General features: G+C 42.9%; 1 protein-coding gene across 3 annotated transcripts in view; it reads left to right on the top strand.

The window, feature by feature from the left end:
• Nucleotides 1–24,875, top strand: part of CDHR4 (cadherin related family member 4) — a 44,049-nt gene that overhangs the window by 6,671 nt on the left and 12,503 nt on the right. For all 3 annotated transcript variants that reach the window (XM_054975332.1, XM_054975331.1, XM_054975330.1), the window contains exons 3-15: nucleotides 1,719–1,900; nucleotides 3,573–3,735; nucleotides 4,271–4,362; nucleotides 4,633–4,728; nucleotides 8,629–8,732; nucleotides 10,544–10,683; nucleotides 10,828–11,011; nucleotides 11,482–11,632; nucleotides 12,235–12,337; nucleotides 18,595–18,801; nucleotides 19,045–19,184; nucleotides 21,636–21,780; nucleotides 22,528–22,748. In XM_054975332.1, coding sequence (XP_054831307.1) covers nucleotides 1,719–1,900; nucleotides 3,573–3,735; nucleotides 4,271–4,362; nucleotides 4,633–4,728; nucleotides 8,629–8,732; nucleotides 10,544–10,683; nucleotides 10,828–11,011; nucleotides 11,482–11,632; nucleotides 12,235–12,337; nucleotides 18,595–18,801; nucleotides 19,045–19,184; nucleotides 21,636–21,780; nucleotides 22,528–22,748 — 1,928 coding nt within the window. The remainder of the gene's footprint in view (nucleotides 1–1,718; nucleotides 1,901–3,572; nucleotides 3,736–4,270; nucleotides 4,363–4,632; nucleotides 4,729–8,628; nucleotides 8,733–10,543; nucleotides 10,684–10,827; nucleotides 11,012–11,481; nucleotides 11,633–12,234; nucleotides 12,338–18,594; nucleotides 18,802–19,044; nucleotides 19,185–21,635; nucleotides 21,781–22,527; nucleotides 22,749–24,875) is intronic.

The raw sequence follows: 24,875 nt of genomic DNA, 5'->3' as shown, positions 1-24,875 counted from the left end.
TCCCCTTCACAAGCATAAGCAAAACTTCAACAGGAAAGAAGAAACCTTAAGAATGAACAGAGCATGGGCTCCAGTTCTGAAAAACACCAGGCCAACAAAACACTCCACACCCGACAATAGCCCTGCAGAGAAGATTAGCACATCAAACACCAATCCATATGCAAAAGAACCTCCTCAGGATACAGTGAAGCCTCCCGCCATTAGCATTCCACACCCTGGGAAACTCTTACAGAATGACTCAGCTCAACCCCACCCCTCCTGAGTAGATACAAATGACCTACATCTTTTCCACACTGTGACACTGAGAGATCTCTGTCTTTTGGTGCTACACCTCTGAAGATGCCAGCCACAGCTGCTGGCGAAACGTCAGGAACTACAATGCCAAGACCACGGCAATACAGCCCGGAAAACCCCCAACAACCATCGTTCTCCGGCCGTGAAAGCCTTCGACAATACATTGAGATAAAATGCTTACTATATTATCAGGCTTACCATACTGAGGCAGTATTAATTTCTGGTAAATTATCACTCAGTGTGGAATGATGTTTAACCACAAATGTTTTTACTGTATTCATTTATGATGAAAGGAACATTTCTACGTCACAGTTGCTATGCTCCATTCATTATTGCTGTTTTAACAAAAAACAAATTAGTAAACTAGTAACATTTGTTAATATTCATCATTTTGGTGCCTAACTGGTTTGGGTTGGAAAGTTCAAGCTCAGTTTGGATTGAAAGTGAGGGTGAGAAAAAACAAGAGATGCTGAAACTGAAAGGTACCCTTTCCAATCATCACAATTACTCAATGGAAGAAACAGAAGAGATTTTGACTGTGTCAGGCATCTAGTATGGAGCATGGCCAATGGATACCTTGTCATCCCTTTGCCAATGCAACAGCTCCTGGTGGCAGCTCCTCCAGCTGAGACAAGTAAGGGCATTGCTCAATCAGAGCAATCAGAGACAAGTAAGGGCATTGCTCAATACATTCTGGTTGCTGCAGATGTCACTGGGGAGATGCCCAGTAAGTGCCTCTGCCCTGACCAGCTGCACTTGGCACAAAGAGGGTTCCAGTTTCCTGCTACATATGGTGTCTGATGGCAGTTTTTCTAGTGTAACTGCAAACTGGTGAAGACTGATGTTCTTGACTGTGAAGAGCATGTGGAGTGTGGTGGTGGAGAGAAGTGAGGTGGCTCTTCATTGATAACTTCTGCTTCATATCTGAGGATCTCATCCTTTTTGTCAAAAAAGATATCCCCCCCCAGACTAAGATCAATGTCCAATCCTCATCCTGCTCAAATCCCTCTGGCTGTGGTAAATGCTTGCTACTCCTGCTGCCATGCTAATTCTAGGCAAATCCTAATTCTAAGATTTTTTAGCCAAATCCAGGGTCACGAACACGTCAGTCACATTTTGCTTCTTAAAAGACATTTTTAAAATTAGTTTTTCTTAAAGAGAGCAATAATAGTGCAACATGCAGGGTAAGGTGGTGTTTCTGTTTAGTTATAATTTGTGTTGGATTATTATGACAGGGATGGCTGCTATGGATACAGATAACACAAACAGTACAATTCTAAACAGGGTTACACTCTTTTAAACCTATTGACTTCAATTAACTTTGAAAACTATACCTCTACTTAGAATTGCACTGAAAGGGTTTCATTTTGGTTTGATTGTGTGTCATGGGACTAAAGCTCTCCAATGATTTCTCTCTGCTGCAGAGTTCATGGACCTTCCACGTACTGTGGAGGTAGAAGAAAGTATGACTACAGGAGTTGTGGCCAGTTTCACTGTCAATTGCACAGCACCCTCAAGCACAGGATTCAATGTATCTTTGGAGAGCATCAATCCTACAGTCACGTTTTTCAATTCACCAAATGCCTTAGGCAATGGCACCTTCCAGGTATAGGGGTTGTAGACTTGGGTTCAATCAGTGTAGTATCTCAACATCCACAAGAAAGAGAAATTTTTTCAAGCACGACTCATAGGGATACTTCCGATCTATGACATCCTCTATAAACATTTTAGAAATAATTTTTATCTGAGACTGCTAGGTAGAAAATGCTGCTGCCCTGCTTGATTGCACAATAAGACTTTCCCATCCAATAAATATGAATTAGCTGCTTACAGTAGAGATGTATTTACTTATTTACTTCATTTATATACTGCCTTTCCCCTCAAAGGAACCCAAAGTGGCATACATCATTCTCCTCTCCTCCATTTTATCCTCACAACAATCCTGTGAGGTAGGTTAGGCTGAGAGAGTATAAATGGCCCAGGGTCACTCAATGAGCTATCCCAGATCCTTCTCTAGTCACTACACCACACTGGCTCTGAGAAACTTCTTTCTAATGGTTCTCACACCATGTTCTCCACCCATGGTGTGACCCCAGTGTCTCAAATGATACTGTAGACACACATACCAGCAAGTCAAATATTAGATCAGCAAGTTGCTTCTCAGGAGCTATGGAAATCCTAAGTCTTCCCCCACTCCTTTTGCATCAATGGAATTATGCACCATTTTTTTTAAAAAAGTGGCAAATATATGTTTATTTGTGTCTTTCACCTTATAAAAATATCTACAAACGTGTGGGAAAGTGTGCTGGTTACATGACGAAGTGCCCACAACTACCAGATCTTCCCTGATTCAAACAGAACCATAAAACTTGTCCCTCATCCCCCCCACCAGCTTGCCCTACCCCCAAAGCTTTGTTTGACTTTTGTCAAGTGTGTTATAAGAATCCTCCACTGTCTGCAAATTCTCCAATAATTTATGGTGATGAAAGGTGCCAATCAAAATCAAAAGTGAACAATGGTGGCATCACTGCAAATTACAACATGGTGTATGGCACTCCAAGGACCCAAATTTTAATTTCCTTCACAGATGCCCTGGGGAGTACTGGGAGCGATGCCTGAACCAGACTTCCCCATTTATCCCAGCTTGTTTCCCTCTCTAATCAAGGCTTGTTCTTCCCTGATTTCTCCTCCAAATATTCAAACAGAATTTGGAGCAAAAAGAACTAGCTCACTAAATTTGATTGTTACAAGTTTGGCTGTGTCTCGCAGTACAATCCTACACAGAGTTACTCCAGCTTAAGTCCATTGAAATCAATTGATTCAGACCAGAGTAACTCTACATATTCTTTCTTTCTTTCTTTCTTTCTTTCTTTCTTTCTTTCTTTCTTTCTTTCTTTCTTTCTTTCTTTCTTTCTTTCTTTCTTTCTTTCTTTCTTTCTTTCTTTCTTTCTTTCTCTAACATTTGCCAACTGGCCTGGAGAAAAATGTCCTGTCCCTTTAATAGAGGTTTAATGGGATGCTATTTGCAAGGTGATGTTATTTACCTCCATGCCATAAATAGCTTCAAGAGCCCATTTACCCACATTAGGCTTCTTTTAAAACGGTAGGACTATTTTTCTTCAGGTTGGTTGGCAAACTTAATTCCATTGTCTCTGTGGGGTGGGTATTCCCAGGAATAACCAGAAGCAGTGATAGTGTAAAAAGGGGAGGGCAAGGCTCCTGGGCTATCATTCCAGATGGTTATTAATCATGTTGATTTTCATTGTTTTGATTGCTAGGTAACCCTTCGCCCTGGCACTGCTCTGAATGCCAGAGAGGTGAATCAATATACCTTGGTGTTCAAAGCAGAATGCCCAGGAGAATCCTCTGTTACAAGTCAGGTTTACATTCACGTGAAAGCAGAAGACATTTTAGAGTGCGACAACACATTTCTTAACACAGGTAAGACTGACTTGCTTACATCCAGATGAGGCCCTGGCATGTTCAACTTGAGAGAGCAGTACTTTAGCGGGAAGAGTGTGAATGCTGGGCTCTGATACTACAGAAAATGACAACAAAATCCAAAATCCTAGATTTCACCAAGCGCTGATTGAGAGGAAATGAGTTCTCCACCACATAGGAGCAGACCCTGGAAACACAGGATGTTGGCTTTGTGGGAATGAGGAGCTGCAGTCCAGACTAGCACAGGATATGGAAATGGAACAATAAATCCAGAGGGGTATCCATGATTGTTGCAGCAAAAGCAAACAAGAGTCTGCTGGCACCTTAAAGACTATGGGAGCTTATATTGGGATAAATTGTGTTAGCCTTTAAGGCCTCTCTGACTGGACTTTGTTGTAGGGCTCTCAGTGATGAGCAGAGAAAGTCTGAGGCCATTTAGATCAGTGAGAATCTGAGCCAATGGAAGATGCTGGTACAGTCAAAGGGGCACATTTTAATTAGAACAGGAGTCCTGACATTTTCTTCTGTCCAATAGTTGCAAGACCATTACTAGTTCCTGAGAATGTTCCTCCTGAAGCTGTCATCTACACCGTTGAACTGAAGAGGCGAGGCAGTGGCAATTTGACAGTGAGCATTGTGGTAGCAGGGCAAAATCTGGAATGTAGTTGGGGAACAGGTTTATTAGCAGCAGGGAGGGATTATTCTCTGGTCTTGGAGAGGGGGTGTCCAGAGAAACAGAACTGGTTAATGCTCTACCGGGATGTAGGGCAGAGGCTTGAGAATCTGGAATATTTTCTAATGATGCTCTAAGTAGGGGCAGGGGATAGTGAGTCTGGGCCTGATGTGTGACTTACCTTACAGTAAAGATTCTTGCTGATTTTATCTTCTCTCATACAGTTTGCCTTTGAAAATGATTCCGTGCCTTTCACCATAAATTCAGTAGGAGAAGTGCGTGTTCCTGCCACAGGTTTCACTCGTGCACAAGCTGGTAAGGTGAGTGTCTCTGTCGACTTTATGCATCCAGTGTGGTGGGGGATAAGCCGACAACCAACCTAGCTAACAGTAACCCAGAAAAGACTGAATAACTATTCAAGTCTATTCCAGAACCACATATAATCCAGTTGTCCTGTAATACATATACAAAAGTAATAAAGAAGTCACATCAAAAGTCATAAAAGACCAAATGCATTTCAACTTAACAGTCTTCTTCAGTAACACATAAATGCCTTATTCTTTCATAGATATGTGCAAAATCAATACAATGAAATAGATTTCAAAATTATAAACAAAATATCTCATTGAACTATTAAGCTATGCCCTTTCAAGTTCTTTACAGGCTTTTTTGGAAACCTAAAAATATAAAAATTTTAAAAACTATAAATAAAATTATTTTTCCTATTAATGCTCAATGGAAATGTTACAGTTCGTAAAAATGTTTTTGGATTTTTCTTTATAATTATATTTTATTTTATATAAAAATATGAAAAGGATAAAATAGTGTTTATTTTTCATTGCATATTTTAGGTTTCCAAAAAAGGCCAGTAAAGAATGTTTGAAAGGGAATAGTGAAATATTATGTGTTTATATTTTTGATATCTATTTTCTTTGTACTGATTTTGCACATGTAAACATATACATATCTTTGAAACAGTAGGACATTTATGTCTTAAAAATCACTGAAGAAAATTGTTTCGGGTAGTTAGTCCTGTTGGTCTGCAGTAGAACAACAGGATTTGAGTCCAGTAGCACCTTAGAGACCAACAAGATATTCCGGGTATAAGCTTTTGAGAGTCAAAACTCCCTTCTTCAGATACAAGTAGGAGTGGAGATCCCTGAATCTTTATATCCCAGGAAGGAGGTAGGAGGGTATAAGTAGTCAGAATGGTAGTCAGAAGGCAGTCAGAATGTAAAGGTGCAATGTTACAATACAGCTTGATTAGAGCAGAATTAGCATCAATAGTGCGGTAAGATTTCTATGTCTCTGTTCAGCCCAGGGAAGTTGCGTTGTTCTGGACTTCAAGTTCAACAGTCGCACATTGTAATCAGTCCTTGAAGCTTCTTTATTTGAGGACAGGCACTTTTAGGACAACAATGGTATGCCCAGGAAGATTACAATGTTCTCCCACTAGTCCATTTATTCTTTTGCATCCCCCTCTTAGAAACACACCTTAATGTAGTGAGGGGTTTGCGTGTGTCAGTGAAGCTGAGAGCAACACCATCAGGAGTGCAGGCTTAGTCAAGAGTCTAAACTCCTGGAAGAGTCACTCAAGGTGGAATGGTCAACAACACCGAGACACCAGACTATGATGCACCTACCCACGTCAGGAATTAACAGTAACATCAGCACAAGAGAACTGACTGTTCCAATGGTGATGGGGTGGAAGAATCCTTGAAGGCTAGCTACTGGGCAGCAGCAGTAGTGTAAAGTGACACTGACAGAGGATCTTTCATAGACAATGGCAGTGTTACTTCAGCTAACCCTAGTTAGTACTGCACAGAAGAATGAAATGGTAAACCACTTCTGGGCCGATTCCAGATGGCCAGAAATTGCGGTTTTTCTGCGGAAATAATCGCTTACCGGCCACACGTTCACTTTCGTCTCCATCCGCTTTGTCTCGCAGCGTGCCATGCCATCCCGCTTCCGGATGTTCGCACGGCCAACTGAGGTACCCGGGATTGGTTGTTTCCTCCCCGTCACAGTTGACGTCGGGGGCCTTCATTGGTTCGCATTTCAGTTTTTTTAAAAAAAAAATTTACGTGTTTTGCGCAAATGCGCAAATGCGCAAATGTGCAGGTATGCGAATACGCAGCGTCAACTTTTGTGCATTTGTGCATTTGTGCAAACGTGCGACTGCGCAAATGGCGCCCGGTTTTAAAAAAAAAAATTAAGGGAATATTGTTGCTGGCCGGCCGACAAAGGAAGGAGGAAAAGGGGAGGGCCTCTCCACGGCGACGAAGTGTCCAGAAGTGTGCAAACCCGCAATACGGCGTTCACACCGTCCACTTCTGGAGCGCAACACAGCCCCATGAACCGGAGGTAAGCAGGGACGGGACATTACGGGTTTTTACGAGTGAGGTCGCTGGAAAAGCGAAAGCACTCGCTTTACTTGTGCCCGTCTGGAATCGGCCCTGGTCATCTCTTATCTTGAAAATCCTATAAGGAGACAATCCAAAATGAAAGAAGATATAGTGCTGGAAGACAGGATCCTTAGGTCAGATAGCACTCAACTGACTACTGGGGAAGAGCTCAGGACAAGTACGAATAGTGCTGTTCTTAATGATGGGACTTGATTAAAGCCGAAAGGACATCCAGTTGCAGATATGGATGGATGCAAAAGGAACACCCAAAGCTGTGCAACACACATAATAGGAACATGAGAAGTATGAAGCCAGGTAAGCTAGATATCCTGGGGACCAACTCAGAATATTTTCAGTCAGAAAAACCACAAAGTGTTTTACTGAGGAAATAACAAACACAAAAGAAATAGGGATGTGAGATATAGCACAAGCAGCTACAATGCAAAGTCTAACCAAGTAATAGCAATCAGACTTCATGGAAGGCCTGTTGACATAACTATCATTCAAGTTTATGCCCCAACTACAGAGACTGAGGAGGAAAACTTTTACGCAAGTGTCCAAGAAGAAATGGATCATACACCTAAACAAGATATGCTGATAATCATATGTGACTGGAACACAAAAGTAGGAGACAAAGCAGAATCAAACATTGTTGGAAAATTTGGACTAGGATCATGAAATGAAACAGGAGAGCAACTCATAGAATTTAGAATTTAGGAGGAGCCTAAATGGATGACTGAGGAAACTCTTAAAATTACTAAAGACAGATGAGAAGCAAAAGCAAAAGGTGACAGAAATAAAGTCAGAATTCTAAATGCAGCTTTTCAGAAACTTGCACGCAGAGAATGCGTGCATGTGAATGCTTTATTGCTTATGAACGTTGTTTTATCTGGATTTCATGTGCTTCTGGAATGGACTTGATATGTTAGTCTTGCCATTCCTTGACAATCTGTATGTTCCATTACAAACTCTGTCCTACATCAGAAGCATTCACAAGGAGGATAGCTTGCTTGTGTGAAGCTGTTACTGTACCCTTTACTCTCACCAGTCTTTCATCCCCAGTCTTGTAACCCCAGGCAAGTGACCCTGTTATGAGTAGGAACAGGGAACTGGAGTCCTTCTAGCCATATTCCTCATAATGGAGAGCCAGGTTCATGCTAAAGTTAACCAATTTGCATTTTAAGGACTCTGTCCTCGGACACTATTCCAGCAAGGTTGAATAACCTTTCCAATTTTGAGGCAAGAGCATCAAATATCCCAGTGTTCAGGAAATTAGGTATCCACATTTAACAGGTGCAGATCTCTTTATGTCTCATTTGGATTCTGGTATCTCTTTTGTACGGTACACAGTTCATGCATAAAACAGATTGGTGTAGCGGTTAAGAGCAGTAGGACTCCAATCTGGAGAACCAGGTTTGATTCCCCACTCCTCCACTTGAAGCCAGCTGGGTGATCTTGGGTCAGTCACAGCTCTTCCAGAGCTCTCTCAGCCCCACCCACCTCACAGGGTGATTGTTGTGGGGATAATAATAACATACTTTGTAAACCACTCTGAGTAGGTGTTGTCCTGAAAGGTGAAATATAAATCGAATGTTGTTGTTGTTTTTATTATGTTACACATATCAGGAATTTCTCTTTTCCTGACCCCAGGGCTTCTATAAAGCTCCACTCATCCTGACTAGTAGTGTACAGTTACACCCTTCTATTGAAGTCAAGGATTGCACTGTATGCCTCCTGGGCCCAGCAGAGTGTTGAGAACCTGGATCAGACCAGCCCTCATACTGGCAGATTCATCACGTGCTGTTTCCTCTGCAGCTATTCCAAACATATATTGTGGTCCGTGGCAATGATGGGAGAAGCTGTCGCAGTTTTCTGGTGGTGCAAGTGCAGCCTGTTTACCACAACACAGTAAATTTCACGTGAGTTGGGTGAATGGTAATTGGGAGAGGGTGAAGGACACAAAGGCTCACTCCAGATTCCCTGTCCTGTAGATGTGAAGCTGGACTGTGGGCCCATATGGGAGCAGGTCTATCCTCAGACACACTGCCACCCAAATTGGCTGCAAGATATAACGAGAAAGGTATGCCATGTAGGGCTGCCAACTATGGGTTGCAAAATTCCTGAAGATTTGGGGGCAGTGCCAGGAGAAGGCAGAGTTTGGGGAGAGAGCTCAATTGGGATATGATGCTATAGACCCTCCAAAGTTGCCATTTTCCCCAAGGGAATAAGTATTTGTAGTCTGGAAATAAGTTGTAGTTCCAGGAGATCTCCAGGCCCCATCTGGAAGTTGGCAACCCCAGACTCAATGTCTCTTGCAATGGCACACAACAAAGAATGATCTGGTATATAACTGATGGACCTCACATGGCCATATGTGCTCTAAGAGCTGCACTGTAGCAACTTTTGTGATGTTGCAAGGTATGTGCCTGCCACCAAGGAAAATTTTCACTTTTTGTACAGGGCTTAAGCCAGGACAATGAGCAGGGACAGTCTTAGCCAATGGATAACAAGGGCAGCTACCTCACACTTTGCCCTTGGGGGAGGCAACTGCCCTGGTTCTGCCCCCCTGAAGGAGGAGGAAAAGAAGAAGGGCAAGAATCTGCTGCCGCTTGTACCTGCTCCATTTAGGATTCAGGCAGCGGGCTTCCAACAGTAGAGAAGGCTTCTGCCCACCTCATCCAAAGTGAGGGCCACTCCTTGCTTTGCCCAAGTGAAGGGTGGGGGTGGGGGTGGCAGTAATTCTGGGGCCCTACCTTGGACTTTGACCTGGGGCCAAGAATCACTAAGACCTTTCTTGGCAATGGGAGGGGATCTCAGATGATCCACTAATGATGAGTTAGGAACCGTAGATCTCACCACTGTGTTGTATTGGATTCCTGCTAATGCTATGTCTGTGTGAACTTGTATCTATTTACCCTATGGCATTGTTTATTGAAATGTTCCTGATATTGACTGTACTAATCTCACACTGTGTAATCTGCCTTGAGTCTCAGTGAGAAAGACGTACTATAAATGATATAAATATTAAATAAATAAATGAACTGGTAATGAGTAGCACACAAGGAGCCCATCTACAACCCCTTATGCCATAATCAGGTATGAGCAAGATCGCCACAGTCCAGGTATCTGACAGTCCTTTGAACAGCCAAGATAAAACCTACTAGCAGGCCTTTGGTATTCCCAAGTTGTTACTTTTTCCAGTGACGCCTCTTCAGCAGCATGTCAGACAGGCTGTAGTCTGAAGATACATATAATTCCACAATCTGGACTTTACAGCTGAAATTCAGTAAGGTGATTTTCTTACTATAGGGGCCTCGTAGAGTCGCAGGGAAGGTGTACTGCTTGCTCTGCTCCTGTGGCCCTGGGCAACACAGAATGCACAGTGTGCTGTATGCCCTTTCTGAAAAACAACCACCAAACATTATAAAAGGGTTAGAACCATTTTACCATATTCTCCGAAGAACATAATGGGCTTTTGGAGGCTTAGAAGGGCTTCTAGAGGCATTTTGGGGCATTTTTCTGGTCATATACACTGCTAGGACTGTACTGATCAGCCAAGACTCAAGGCCCCTTAAATGAGCATGTCAGATGTTTTTGTTGTTAATGTTCTACTGCTCGTACGCAATCCTAGAGCAAGTGACCTTAACTCTGAATAGCCAGGGTGGACAACAAGGTTCATGTGGGCTGCTGGTTCAGTATACAGACTCATACTGCTCTCTTCCTGATTCAGGGAGTCATCGAAAGCAGTGTCTGTGTTGGAAAACCAAGGTCCCTTCCAGACTGTCACACGTGTCCATGCCTATGGGGGAGAAGGGCATGTGCTCTACCAGATTGTGTCTCCAGGCACAGACTATTTCACCATTGATTCTGGTAAGTGTAGTCCAAGTGGGGGCAGCAAGGCATCCAGATGGCCTCAGGAAGGACTTAACTATTAGCAACATGACCTTCACATTATGTCTGCCTTCTTGCCCTCAAAGGGGCTTGCTGATCTCAACCTCTATTGCCTGCATGCAGTGACAGGTGAGATTAAGAACACATACAACTTAGATTTGGACCGCAATCCAGGATTGGCCCACACGTTGCTGGAGGTGAGAGCCTACAATATGCTCCATCCCACTGATAGTGCCACCATCATAATCAACATTACTGTACAACGGTGGAACCTGCAAGGACTCGTGTGTCACCCTGCTATATATGTGTAAGTACCTAGAGGGCAATGGAGTCTTGCAGTAGCTTGAGCCAGTAAAAAGCACAGGGCCAAGAAGACCAAGAATATGAGAGGGGAGGAGGCTCTCCCTAGTTGTTTGTGGAGTATTGATTACCACACAGCAGTATTCAGAATGTTGAGATGCTTGTGTTCTAACTCTTTTTCTGAGAGGAAATTGTGGTCTATGACTTCCTGTACTGGTTGGGAGCCAGTACTATCGTTGATCTAAAGATTTAAAGAGTTGGAGAAACAAGAACACAAATACTGTGTCTAAAAGACAAGCAGAGTGGCTTTATTGTGAAACCTTGCTATGCCTGTGCCCTGGTCCCTTCTGTCAACAGTGACACGGTATTTGCTTCTAAAAAATTGAGACAGCCAGAATCTTTTCCCCTTCACATATTTTTTTTTTACCCTTCTGCATCCTCTAACCATTGTCACTGGCTAATGCTGTTTAATCCCAGGACTGAGATTCCAGAGACTTCTCCCATTGGGATGAGCCTGACACCTGTGTCTTGTGTTCATAAAGATGGTGACAACATATCCCTTCAGTACCAAATGGAGAACAGCCAAATTCCTCCCTATAGTTTTTCTATGGAGAATAATATGCTGCGGGTAAGGCTTCAGAGTGGACTACTTCCTTATATCTGTGAAACCAGGGAAAGGGGAAGATGATAAGCAAAGGTTTAGGCTTCAGTAAATCCTCATGTCTAGGCAGCATTGTAGGGTTGCCAGCCTCCAGGCAGTGGCTGGAGATCTCCTGGAATTACAACTGGTCTCCAGGCCACAGAGATCAGTTCACCAGGAGAAAATGGCTACTTTTGGGGTGGACTCTATGAAATTATGCCATGTCAAGGTCCTTTCCCTCCCCAACCCCCCCTTTCTCCAGGTTTCTCCAGGTTTCACCCCGCAGATCTCCAGGAATTTCCCAACTTGGAGCTGGCAACCCTACAGCATTGCAATATTTAAGGAAATCTGCACCTTGGGAGAGCCCTCTTTCAACCATATGGCTAGTATTCTGACTCTTCTTAGGATTGCACTGTTTGTGTAGCAGAGGCATCATATCTATTAACAAGAGCTTAAGCTTAAGCACTGCCATCTTTGCAGATAGAGCATCTTCTTTAGCAGTAGATACCATTCACTTCAGTTGAGGCTTAGTGTCTATGGATTAACAGCTATAGAGTTCTTCTGACTGCTCTGTATATGGGTCTTGGCAGGTGAATACCACTTTGGATTGTGACTCTGCAGCCATGGCCAGCTTTAAATTCCAGTACCAGGCCACCATTTTGGTAACAGACAGTGGAAGCCCCCAACAAACCAGTGAGTATTTTTCCATTGCAGCATATAATGTCACACTCACTAAAACCATCTCATAGGCTTTGTTGGATCATGGCTCTTTCTTAATACTGAACATAGGAGGTCACAGGGAGTTGGGAATCTCAGCAGATTCATTTAAGGACTAACTTGTGGGTAAGTATAGGATTAAGAAAGTAGAAACGGCCTCTCAACAGTACTATCCTAGCTGAATACAGCTGTAGCTTTACCTTTATTTATTTATTTTTACTTTAGTTATAGTCCACCTTTCTCATTGAGACTCAAAGTGGATTACACAGGGTAAGTCAAACTGGTCAATGGCTGGGACAGTCAATAAACAGTACAATTGGGTATGAATTGCTGAAATTTGAAAAGAAGCAGAAATCTGATACAGAGCTGAAACAATGCTGAAACAAAACACAAGCAATTTAACATAATAATAACATTCGATTTATATACCACCTTTCAGGACAACTTAACGCCCACTCAGAGCATATTAAATGATGTGGACATATTAAATGACATATTAAATGTTGTGGAACTATAACCAATAGGAGCATACCTGTAGCAACAGACAGTACACAGTAGTATAGTCTAGAGTCCCTATCCCTTTACCAAAGCATCTTTCTGAACCATTTACTTACAGTACAACCCTAGTACCTGTTTTAAAAAACTGGTCCATAGCCCCTCAGGATCTATTTCCACACTACAACAGCAGCATTAGTGTGAGCCAAGGCAGTGCAAATAAAGAAAAGTGCCAGACTGGCACTGTGCACTCCCTGCCTGGATCCAGAACAAGGCTTTGGGAGCAGTACTTCTTTGCAGGATCCTGGCCAAAGCACAGCACAGTCTCAGGAGCCTCCATACCTGCCAGCAAGTGCAGTTGAACCAGACCAAATCCCAGCCTATTTAGGCTGAGGCTTGGGAAGGCTGCACTTCTGGATCAACTGGTTCACTACGTGCATGGCCTGTGCTGTAGCCCCAAGCCCCAGTCTATGTTCTTCTGTCTAGTCATCCAAACCTGAGGCTCACTCCAGAGGAGCCTAGACCCAGCCTGCCTACAGAGTGCAGGATAACCAGTATCACTGCTATCTTGTTTGGGTTCAGTTTCAATTTGTTTGCTTTTAGCCTTTGACCACAGTTGTCTGATAGTGACTCAAGATCTGTACTGTATCACCTGGGGATTGGATAATGAGATATGGATCTGGTTGTCATCTGTATATTGATGACATCAAATCTCATAGCTATGAATGATTTCTCTTAATGACTTTACACTGAGGTTGAATAATGTGAATAAGATTGCACCGTGTGGGACCCTGCAAGATAATTACTGCTCTGAAGATAGCTGGTCTCCAACAGAAACCTTTTATGTCCATTCTATAAGGAACAATTTAAACCAGTATAAGACACTTCCTCTGATGCCCACTTCTGCCTTTAAATGCCTCAACAGGATAGCATCATCTACTGTATCAAAAGCTGCAGATAGATCCAGGAGCAGCAGCAAAGAAGCACAGCCTTTGTCTAGAACCATCTCTGTCCAATAGCCCAGCGTGAAACCAAACTGAAAAGGGTCCAGGAGCTGGTCTGCTACTGCTCTTAATGCTGTCTGTGACTGTTGTCTGGATTAGGAGAGAGATTAGAATTGGGATCTAAGAGTCAAGTTAATGCAGGTAGTAGGCAACCACATGTTGAACATCAGAGCGGAATTAAGGACAAGGCGGTGTGTACTTGGTGCTTTTTTAAAAGAAAAGAAAAATCAAAATTCTGCACCAAGTTAACTCAAATCCCAGACTTAGTATTACTTTTCCTAATGTCACATTTCTTGTCATTAAAAGGATTGTTGTCAAAATGTGTTCAGTCTTGGCCATACGAAGCCTGTTTTCAATATATTATATTATAAACTGGATTTTGGATTTATAGCAGAACCCCACTTCATCTATACATTGCTTGTGCTAGTAAATGCTTCCCTTTGGGCTTTTGTGAACCTACATGCTGCAATAAAAGAAACTGAACTGTGTTAATTTGTATACATTATACAAATTAAGCACATTTACAAAAAGCTATGTTATGCAAAGCTGCATGCCCTGATCCCTGCTCTGACTTCTGAATGGAAATATTACTAAGCACTTTCAAGAGTTTTGCCTTGATTCTTAGCTTTCATTTTTTTGTTTTTTTTTAAATCAAGTATCTAGTCCTTCTGCCTGCAAAAGTTGGTTTGACAATGAATGGTAAAATGCCATGCAACACTGGTCCATGGTCAGATCTCTGACGTTAACAGCCTCAAAAGGCAGCCACGGGGTGGGTATGAATTGGACTAGTTTTAGCCCTACTAGGGAGGGAAAAGAGAGTTATTAGCATTGGATCTGTCTTTTTTAACTTATGAGGGCTAAAAGCAGCTGGAGGGTGATTTCAACTTGGGATATGGTGCAGAGGGAGAAGAGACAAAACCTTCTTCTCCAGTGCCACATCCCTAATATACAGGGCTTTTTTTCAGTGGGAATGCGGTGGAACAGAGTTCCGGAACCTCTTGAAAATGGTCACATGGCTGGTGGCCCTGCCCCCTGATCTCCAGACAGAGGGTAGTATAGATTGCTCTCCGCGCCGCTGAGCAGCGCAGAGAGCAATCTAAACTCCCCTCTGCTTGGAGATCAGGGAGGCGGGGCCACCAGCCATGTAACCATTTTCTCCTAAGGCAACCCACTGTTCCACCACCTCTTTTCCCAGAAAAAAAGCCCTGCTAATATATATCACCTCCCTCCACTCCACAGTTTACACACAAAGGGAAAGGGAATTTGTGCTTCACTGCAATCTTCATTCCATTTCTGCACAAACCTGAATAAGCAATGAAGCAATTGTTGTGCATATTGATTTGCCATTTGAGTGTAGCAAATATAAACACTGGCTTCTGTTTCTAGCTTTCATGGCTTCCAGTTTTCTTTCCAAAAATACTCCAAGAGAGGAAGCTGTTAGGTTAGAAGAAGACCCCAGATTTAAAACTTTAGTTGACTGACCACAATGACCAATGAACAACCAGTAAAATAGCTGGCTGCAAACAAACCAAGATGTAACATAGACAGGGGTCATTTCATAGAAAAAGAGCTGGAGGAACTCATTAGCATAACTCATTAGCATATGCCATGCCCCTTGACATCACTGGAAGTGTGTCATTAGCATAACCGATTTGCATATGCCACACCCCCTGACATCACCTATCATGGCTGTTTTGGACCCAATCCTGGCCATTCAGGGACGAAACTGGGCCCAAAATGGCAAAAAGGGGCTGAAAATGGCTGAAAAGGGACCCAAAATGGTCAGAATCGGGCTGCTGCTGAGCGGGAGAGTGATCCACCACCTGTCAGAGGCCTGATCCGGGCCATTTTGGCCCTAATCCAGGCTGAAACGGGCCCAAAATGGCTGAGAGTCAAGTGGGCAGGGCCACCTGACATGTGACCTCTTTGGGGAACTGCTGGAACTGCGTTCCTGTGTGTTCCCCCTCAAAATGAGTCCTGAACATAGACATAAAAAATGTCTAGTGATCTGAGTAAAAATGATTTAACCTCATCCCTAACTTCCTCATTGAACTCACTGAAGCTCATTACAGGGCTGCCAACTAGAGATGGGCATGATCCGCATTACGATAGAAAAAAACCCACGATAATGACGATCGTGCGATCGTGACCCGGTGGATTGTGATCGTCCACGGCCAATGATCCAGCGATCGGGAGAGGCCTGGATCATTGCGTTCAGGCTCGGATCGGGGATCCAGACACTCAGGCACCAGCAATCTATTCCTCTGGCAATGGAGCCAGGGGAAAGCCTGAGCTCTGTTTGCCCTCCTTCTGTCGCCCTGGAAACCCAAATGGAAGCCCAGCTTTCCTTGATCAGCAGGGCTTCCTTCCAACCACGGAGCAGCAAAGTAGTCACAAGTTGGGAGAAGACACCCGGGGAGGGAGGGGGAAGGGGGTGTTCTGTAGCCATGGGCACTCCAATCTCATCCCTGCAAACCCTGATAGGCAGCTCTGACGGCCAAACACAGACCTCCTGTGTTAATGAATGGGACCTGAGGGGAGGCGGCTCGTCGCCGCCTCCCTGTGCCCGCCAGGCCCGGCGGCCACCACCACCACCCACCTTCCCACATAGCTGGGAATAGCAGCGCAGCCTGCTTTGGCCTCCACGATCCACGATCCACGGCTCGGGAACGGGAGATGATCGGTGTGGATTGTTAATTCGGGATCGTCGCCGGTGCCGATCCACGATCAGCTGGATTGTTAATTTTTTTGGGATCGTGCCCATCTCTACTGCCAACTTCCAGATGGAGCCTAGTGATATCCTGGAATTACAACTGATCTCTAGGCTACAAATACCAGTTCTCCTGGCAAAAATGGCAACTTTGTGTGGTGGACTGTATGGCAACATATCCCTACTGAGTTCACTCCCCAAACTCTGCCCTCCCCAGACACTGCCCCCAAATCTCAAGGAATTTCCCAAGATGGAGTTGGCAATCCTAAACTAAAATGAGCTGAACTGTAATTGAATTGTGACCAAGGTACAGTACAGGGAGCTAAAACCCTCAAAGGCTGTGTTACATACAAGGCCTTGTTAAGCCATACGGAAAACCTTTAAACAAGCTGTGGAATTTTTACAGATCACCCACCCTTAAAGTTGTAGTTGACTGCAAAAGAGTCATGTTTTTATAGCATCCAGATGAGCACAAAATAATAACGGTGTTTGTTTGCAAAGAACAAATCAACAGAATATTAACAGTTCTGGAAAGGGAGACTTCAAGTGATGCATTATGGTCTGGTTAGTATACTGAAAGAGGCAATCAGAAGCTATTGTTCGCAGAAGCTGATTTGATGTTAGAACTTGCCCGACGGACCGGGACATAAAAGGAGATGCTTACTGATTAAATTTGTCTTGGACAAGCAACAACTGCATGTGATCTCTGGTAAAAAAACAAAAACAAATAGAAAGTGCAGCATAGACCACCTTCAAAGGTTGTGGAGCACTGCACTTACCTCAGTACACAACGACTGATTTAAGTGTAAAGCTTCTCAAAAGCACAGAAGAACAGAAACAACAAACATAGAAATATGGAAATTGTACAGAAAATCGAATGGATGTTTTAAACTATTTTTAAAAGGGACATGCAGAGAAATTTGGTTGTGGACTTACCTGTATAGGGAAAAATCATGTTCCTAGTAGGTTTAGGGAATATGCTTTACAATGCAATGCTATGCAGAGTTCTTCACTCTAAGCCCATTGAAATCAACAGACTTAGACTACAGAAACTCTGCTTAGTGGCTTGTGCTGTAATGACTGGAAATATCCAGTAAATAAATACAAGAATAAATAAACTGTGCAAATCAGTCAGCATTGAAGTCCATAATGAAAAGGTGTAAAAGTAGCTATTTGTTTGGGTTGTTATAAGCCATGCCTCTCCAGAATCTGGTTCACCCTTGAACATGTTCTGACTACACATAATCGTTGCAGATCTATTTATCTATGTATTAGATTTTAACCCTGACTTTCCTCCAAGGAGCTGTGGATGGTTTTCTGTCCCCTATTATATCTTCTCAACAACCTTTTAGAGTAAATTATGCTGAGAGTGAGTGACTGGTCTAATAAGTGTCATGGCTTAGTAGAGATTTGAATCCAGACATCCTCTCAATCTGCATGCCTCCTTTGCTTTAAAAACTGGAAAATTCCCTCTAACTTTATATAAAAATGAGTCAGATGATCTGAGCTTAAACCAATGGTTCTGTCATAATCGTTATCATAATCGGTAGTTTATTCAGTCATTCATCCTGAGCCTTTTGCACCTACCTTATAGTGGCTAAGAGCGGTGGGACTCTAATCTGTAGAGCTGGGCTTGATTCCTCACTCCCCCGCCTGAAGCCAGCTGGGTGACCTTGGGTCAGTCACAGCTCTTCTAAAGCTCTCTCAGCCCCGTCCACCTCACAGGGTGATTGTTGTGAGGATAATAACACACTTTGTAAACCGCTCTGAGCAGGCATTGTTGTCCTGAAGTGTGATATCGAATGTTGTAGTTGTTGGACTCAACGAGTGTTACAATGATAATGAAAACAACATGCAATTAAAAATCTGCACATAGGTTTAGTTATCCTCATCTAACTCTACTTATTGCTTGTTACTAGCTATACCTGTTTATTATGCAGATCAGTTGAGAGCCAATCCAGTATTTCCTGCTGCAACTCTGTTCACCCAAGTTTCTTGAGCTTGTTTTTCTGCCTTTTTTTTAGCCAAAATACCAGTGCTGGTGACAGTAAGCAGGGTGAATGAATACATGCCAGAGTGCTCACCACGGTTCTCCTCTAGTATACCAGAGAATGCTGCCTTCGGAAGCTTTGTTGCCAATTTCAGTGGCACTGACCGAGACTATCCCTTCAACAACATTGAATACAGCATCCTTCAAAGAGGAGATGCTTTCTACATTAGTCGTCGCACAGGTAAGTATACTAGCATTGTATGAACTCTGTAAGCTTACTGATATAGTCTTATAGTCCCACTACTCAGGCTTATATGCTAAATACTGTGCTTTAACTATGCTACCACAGTCAAAATTAGAGTGGTTAAACAAAGGAAGTGGGGATTCTCATAAACGGTCATTGTGAATATGGTTACAGAGGTGATTGTTATCACTAAGTAACTAACATGAAATACAAAGGAATGGTCTTTTGTGTGTGGCACAGGAAATCTGTATGTATTGGGCCCATTGGACTATGAAGAACAAACAACATATCACCTGACCATCAGTCTGAAGGATCTGGACAATGATGCAAATTCACTACTTCCAAAGATAAACTTTTGTAACATTACCATTAATGTACTGGTAAGTGGAACATGGGAAGAGCATGCAGGGCCTAATGGGGGTGGTGGTAGTTGTGGTTACAAGGGTACAGTACTAGAGCCAATGCAGCCTGGAAGCGTGCAATCATGATATAGTCTTATTTATGTCATTTCACAAACAAAACATACTTTTATGTTTTTTATTTATTTTATTTTATGCTATTTATAGCCCATCTTTCTTATTGAGACTCAGGGCAGATTACACGTGTAAGTCAACATGAGCAGCCGATATGGACTGCAGAAATTTGAAAACAAGCATAGGTCTGAATACAGACATGAAACACTGCAGAAACAAAACATGAGCAATTTAATATGATGTATTAAACAACATGGAAACTCCCAGTAGGAGTATATCTACTCCAACAGACAGTACCCAGTAGTATAGTTCTACAGTCCCTATCCCAAGACACCTGTCTGAGTCACTTCTTACAGCACAGGCCTATTACCTGAGTTTAAAGCCCTCCTGAATAATTCACTTTTGCACAGTTTGTGTGAAGCCAAGAGAGTGGGAGCTTTCCTGAGCTTCCCACTTCCTGAGAGTGGGAGCTTCAGGCAAGGTGTTTCATAAAGTGGGGGCCACATCAAAGAAAGCACATGTATGGGCAGCTGTTGATTTTACCCATGTGCAAGGTGGTACCTGCAGAAGGTCCTGTTCAGATGAGCGAAGATACCATGATGGAGCACAGGGAGAAATGATGCTTGGACCTCAAGTATACATCTATGGCACTAGAGCACAGCATAGTATGCTCAGTATGCTTATACGTAAACTATTAAAAACACATAGAAATGATATGGGCAGCCATAATACCAGTGTCTCAGGAGATCAAATTTTTAATTTGTTTTTTTTATATCCTGCTTTTGAGCCATGATGTCCTCAAAGCAGATGTCTACTGTGAGCCACACTCCCGCCTTTTCCAGCACTTGGACACACACATGTTCAAATACCTTTTCCATTAGACATCTCTGACCATAATATTCTGCCTTGACTCTGAACTTTTCAAAAGTTGCCCCAGAGCTTTTACTTATTGGCTGGTCTTATTTCAAACATTCTAAATTTTCCTGCACCTGGAAATATAGCCTTTCACTTTTGTCTCACAGCATGGTTGCCATCTTTGCTTCCTGACTGGAATTCTATTCCCTTAATAGTTATATGACAAGCAAAAATTTCACCTACTATTATGTCTCTATGAAGCGAACACTGCATCTGTTGAATTTCTGCTTGTTGTATTCCTGTTTAAAGCACAGAAAAAGAGGCAATTATCTCTGTGCTTTTGACATTCTAATGATTGCACTTTCTATTGTATTAGGAGAGGCAGGGGAGTGGAAAGCTCATGAATTTAGGTGTTTGTGATTCAGTTTTATGAATAATGAATAATGAAATGAACAAGTATTGTCGAAGGCTTTCATGGCCGGATAACGATGGTTGTTGTGGGTTTTCCGGGCTGTATTGCCGTGGTCTTGGCATTGTAGTTCCTGACGTTTCGCCAGCAGCTGTGGCTGGCATCTTCATCTGGCATCTGAAGATGCCAGCCACAGCTGCAGGCAAAACGTCAGGAACTACAATGCCAAGACCACGGCAGTACAGCCCAGAAAACCCACAACAACCATCGAAATGAACAAGGTTGCAAGGTCTGACATTCAGTTATTACGGGGTTAATGTTTTTACCCAGCGTACTCCCGGTTTTTAATGACTTGGAAGGAAACCTGGCAGAGAGCCAATAGCCTTATCTATCTGAAAGCAGGGAAACTGAGAAACTACTATTGGTTAACAGGTCAGGTGACTTCCTCTCTAAGTGTCAAGAAGAAGCGGAATCTCTATATTGCTCTTTGGTCTTTGTAGAATAAAGATGTAGGAAATAGAGTTCTTTGTTTTTGTAGCAATCCTGTGTACCTTTTTCCTTTAGAGTAAATGTTTTCTTCAAATCAAACAAGCATCTGACTCTATTGTTCAAGATCCATTGCAACTCTGAATTTAACTATTTTAACCCACTTTCCCCCAACATTTTTGACATTCTCATGATTGCACTTTCCATTTTATTAGGAGAGGAAAGGGGATGGAAAGCTCATGAATTTTGATGTTTATGATACAGTTTTATGAACAATGAATAATGAAAAGGAACCCAGGTTGTGAACACATTCAGTTCTTGTATAGGCTAATTTGATGTGGCGTGGACCAAACCAGCACGGGCAGGAAGTTTTTCAGCCAAAAGAAACTACTGAGGGGCTGTGACTACCCGCTGCATGCCAACCTCTGGTTCATGGAGGAGAGCAGAAAGGGACTTTTAATTTGGCTCATGCAAAACAGTGCAAAGCTTCACAGATGTTACAGTGGCTTGCAGCAGTAAGAACTGAAAGTGGCTGAAGAAAGATCAGGAATACTCCTTTCCAATATTCCAGGTGTGCTGATACATATGAACCCTTTCCCTATTCCTAGAATGTGAATGACGAGGCTCCTGTGTGTACACCTGCCTTTCAGCAGCATACCATATATTCCACATTGGCCAGCAACACAAACATCCTGACACTGCAGTGCCACGATAATGAGGAAGGAAGTCAACTGGCCTACACCATTGTTGGTGGTATGGAATGCATGGGGCAAGATGCGAGGGAGCAGATTTAATCAGGCTCAAAACAGGAGCATCTTTGAGCCCCTGTGAAACTACTGGAGAAGAGGGACTTAGGGTGGAACTACACACATTACCTGTAGTTCTCTGTGCATTTTTGCCCCCATAGAAATCACTGGGGTCGCTTTATTGAGGAAAAGAATGGTCCATGTGGTTGGGGAAGGGTATGGATTAAACTTTTCATCCACTGCCATTTTCCCACGATAAAAGCTACCCTGAAGTTACTCCAGCTGCTCCAGTAGACGTTCTTTGAAAAGTCTATAAAAATGAACACTGAACTAAATACAGCCTGTTGTTCTGCCCTCAGAGGAGGTAGGTATGTGCTGCAGATTAAGACTAGATAGCTTCAGTGGAGAAGAGTGTGCTAGTAATGGGAGTACTATGGGGGTTAGGAAAGGCTGGACGCCCAAGAAATAGTATGAGAGAGCATATCTGAAAAGTGGGGTGTGCAAGCCTCTGCAAGGAGAGAGGAAAAGGTAGCTTTCCCTAAAAGGTAAATATGATGCTGTGAACATATCTATACTCACAAACTGACTGATTCTCCCAGAACTGAGAATTATAGATGGGTGGGTGAATAGGGCTAGGAATCTCTAACAGAGAACTGACAGCACCCTCACCAAACATTAGGATTCCCTGAGAGGAGCTGGTATAAAGCACACGTATGAGTTTGCAGTCCAAATATGCTCTTTCTCTTTTCCGCAGGTAACACAAATGAGCGATTTTACATGCAAGGGAGTACACTGTTCCATAAAATATTCTCCTACAATCGTGATGGTATTTTTGACCCACTAATTTATGAGCTTCTGGTGGAAGTGACAGATAGCCGTAGCACACCTCGCTTTAGCACCACAGCTACCGTTATTGTTTATGTGATTCCTTGGACAACCACAGTGCCTACCACTACTATGACTACTGTTACCAAGGTGAGGGAACTGATGCAGACATCATGTAGTCCAAAACCTTTTGGACAATATTATCTGAATCACTGGAGTTTTCATGCCTCTGCCGTCATCTAATACCTGTGGTGCTCTCTAGTATCCTCAGGCTTTGTCCACTAGGACAGTGATTGTCAACCATTGCTATGCGTACCATCGGTGGAATGCACGAGTAGTGAGACAGAGGGTTTTCATAACAGTTACTAAGAATTTGTTCTCCTTCGATCCACATGTCCACTTGAACATGTGACATGCCCACTTGAACATCTTCTGCCAACCCTACCAGCTAGAAATGATCAGTCTGTGATTTTTGGGGATGTTAATAACAGAATGCCTGCAAATATACAAATGTTCTTTTTGGGGAAAGTGGGTATTTTGTTTTTATCATAGTGGAACCCATATTCTTTAATAGAGTGATTGGTGGACATAAGATACAAAAGGTTGAGAACTACTGCGCTAGGAGATTTTGTTTTGCTACCCAACAATGTAATATTTCATTGTTTGTATAATGGTTCTACTGGAGGGGAGGGTAAATAGTGGAATACTATGCAACAGCTGTGCTATACACGGCTTGTTTGATACTGAATAGTTTCCCTTTAGTAGCTAATCCGCTTAGTTCCAGAACAGCCTGGTGAAAATACAGCCTATTTTCTTGCAGATGTCATTTGGAACCAAGGCATAGATGAAGGAAACCTAAAGTGAAATCCTAAGCAGAGTTACTCCAGTCTAACCCCATTGATGGGTTTAGACTGGAATAACTTTGCTTAGGATTTTAATGTTAAACACCTATAAGTCAGGTTTCAGGATGGTAATAGCTTGGCCTGGTTGATGATCTCCATCTAAAGACTCATAAGAGGAGTGTGATCCTGTTATCATTTCTGAAACTCTCAGTGGTATTTGACACACGAAATCTTTCTGGATTATCTGAGGTTCTTGGAGGTACTACTTTATGATGTCATTGTTCTTATCTGAGAGTGGGACCACAAGTGACGCCTGACACAGGTTGAACACTTGTCAGCTTCCCTCAAGTTTTGATGGGAAATGTAGGCATCCTGGTCTTGCAGCTTGACTCTCTGACTGCTGTCCAATGGACTTTTCAACTGTCACTTGTCCAACATTCCGCCAAGCTGCCTACATTTCCCATTAAAACTTGAGGGAAGCTGGCAAGTGTCCAACCTGTGTCAGGCGTCACTTGTGGTCCCGCTCTGACTGTGTGATCATTTCTGGGTGATAGCTGCTATGCTATGTGGGAATTATGTGAACTATGACATGGTTGTTTTGTCTTTAGTAATGTTTAACTTCTATATTCAGCCATGGAACAGGTCATCAAATGATATGATAAAATGTCAGTATGCTGATGACACCCATGCCTGAACATTGCTTAGGGCTCAGATAATAGACAAATTGAATTCTATAGGAAAGTAGGTCTTCTGGTCCTGAATGGTGGCAAAAAGGAGGGCTGTATCATAGGGAGGAGATCTCAGATGATCCGTTAATTAGTTAGGAACTGTAGACCAACCGACCAACTACACCCACCCACCCACCCAGTCTCCTAGCAAATGTTTTCTTTCAGCCCGCTCCTCTGGAGGCAAAATCTGATAGCTGAGTGCAAATAATGCAGTGAAGTTACGCTGTGCTGATTAAAGAGGCAAAAAGTTTATTTGAGGAAACACATACTTGAGAGTAAAGAGGAGAGATTCCTTGCTATCTGACTACATCTTGCAGGGAGAGAGAAAAGAAGTGTGGCAGGAGAGAAGAGAAGCAAGATATTGCCCTGTTTAGCCCAATAGGAGACAAGACAAGGAAATGACCCCCAGGAATCAAGAGAGATGCTGCTCTCACTGTCCTAACTAAGTGATGCTTGCTGCCCCCTGCATGGAAGGCTCTTCTTCCTTCTTGCTGCTGCAGTACACCAGACAATGCTATTTCCAACACCCCTTCTCAATGTCTAGTGTACAAAGTCCAGAAAATTCAGTCTTTCACATAGACTTTGAAACTTCTCTTTGGCAAGTGGCTTGGTGAGGATATCTGCTATCATTTCTTTTGTGGGACAGTACTGTAGCTCAACAAGCCCTTCTTCTTGCATATTTCTCACAATGTGACTCTTTATGTCAA

Source organism: Eublepharis macularius, chromosome 4 (genome assembly GCF_028583425.1).
Source record: "Eublepharis macularius isolate TG4126 chromosome 4, MPM_Emac_v1.0, whole genome shotgun sequence".
NCBI classification, from domain to species: domain Eukaryota; kingdom Metazoa; phylum Chordata; class Lepidosauria; order Squamata; family Eublepharidae; genus Eublepharis; species Eublepharis macularius.
The sequence above is the reverse complement of the archived record's forward strand: the minus strand, read 5'-3'. Positions and strand labels throughout refer to the sequence as shown.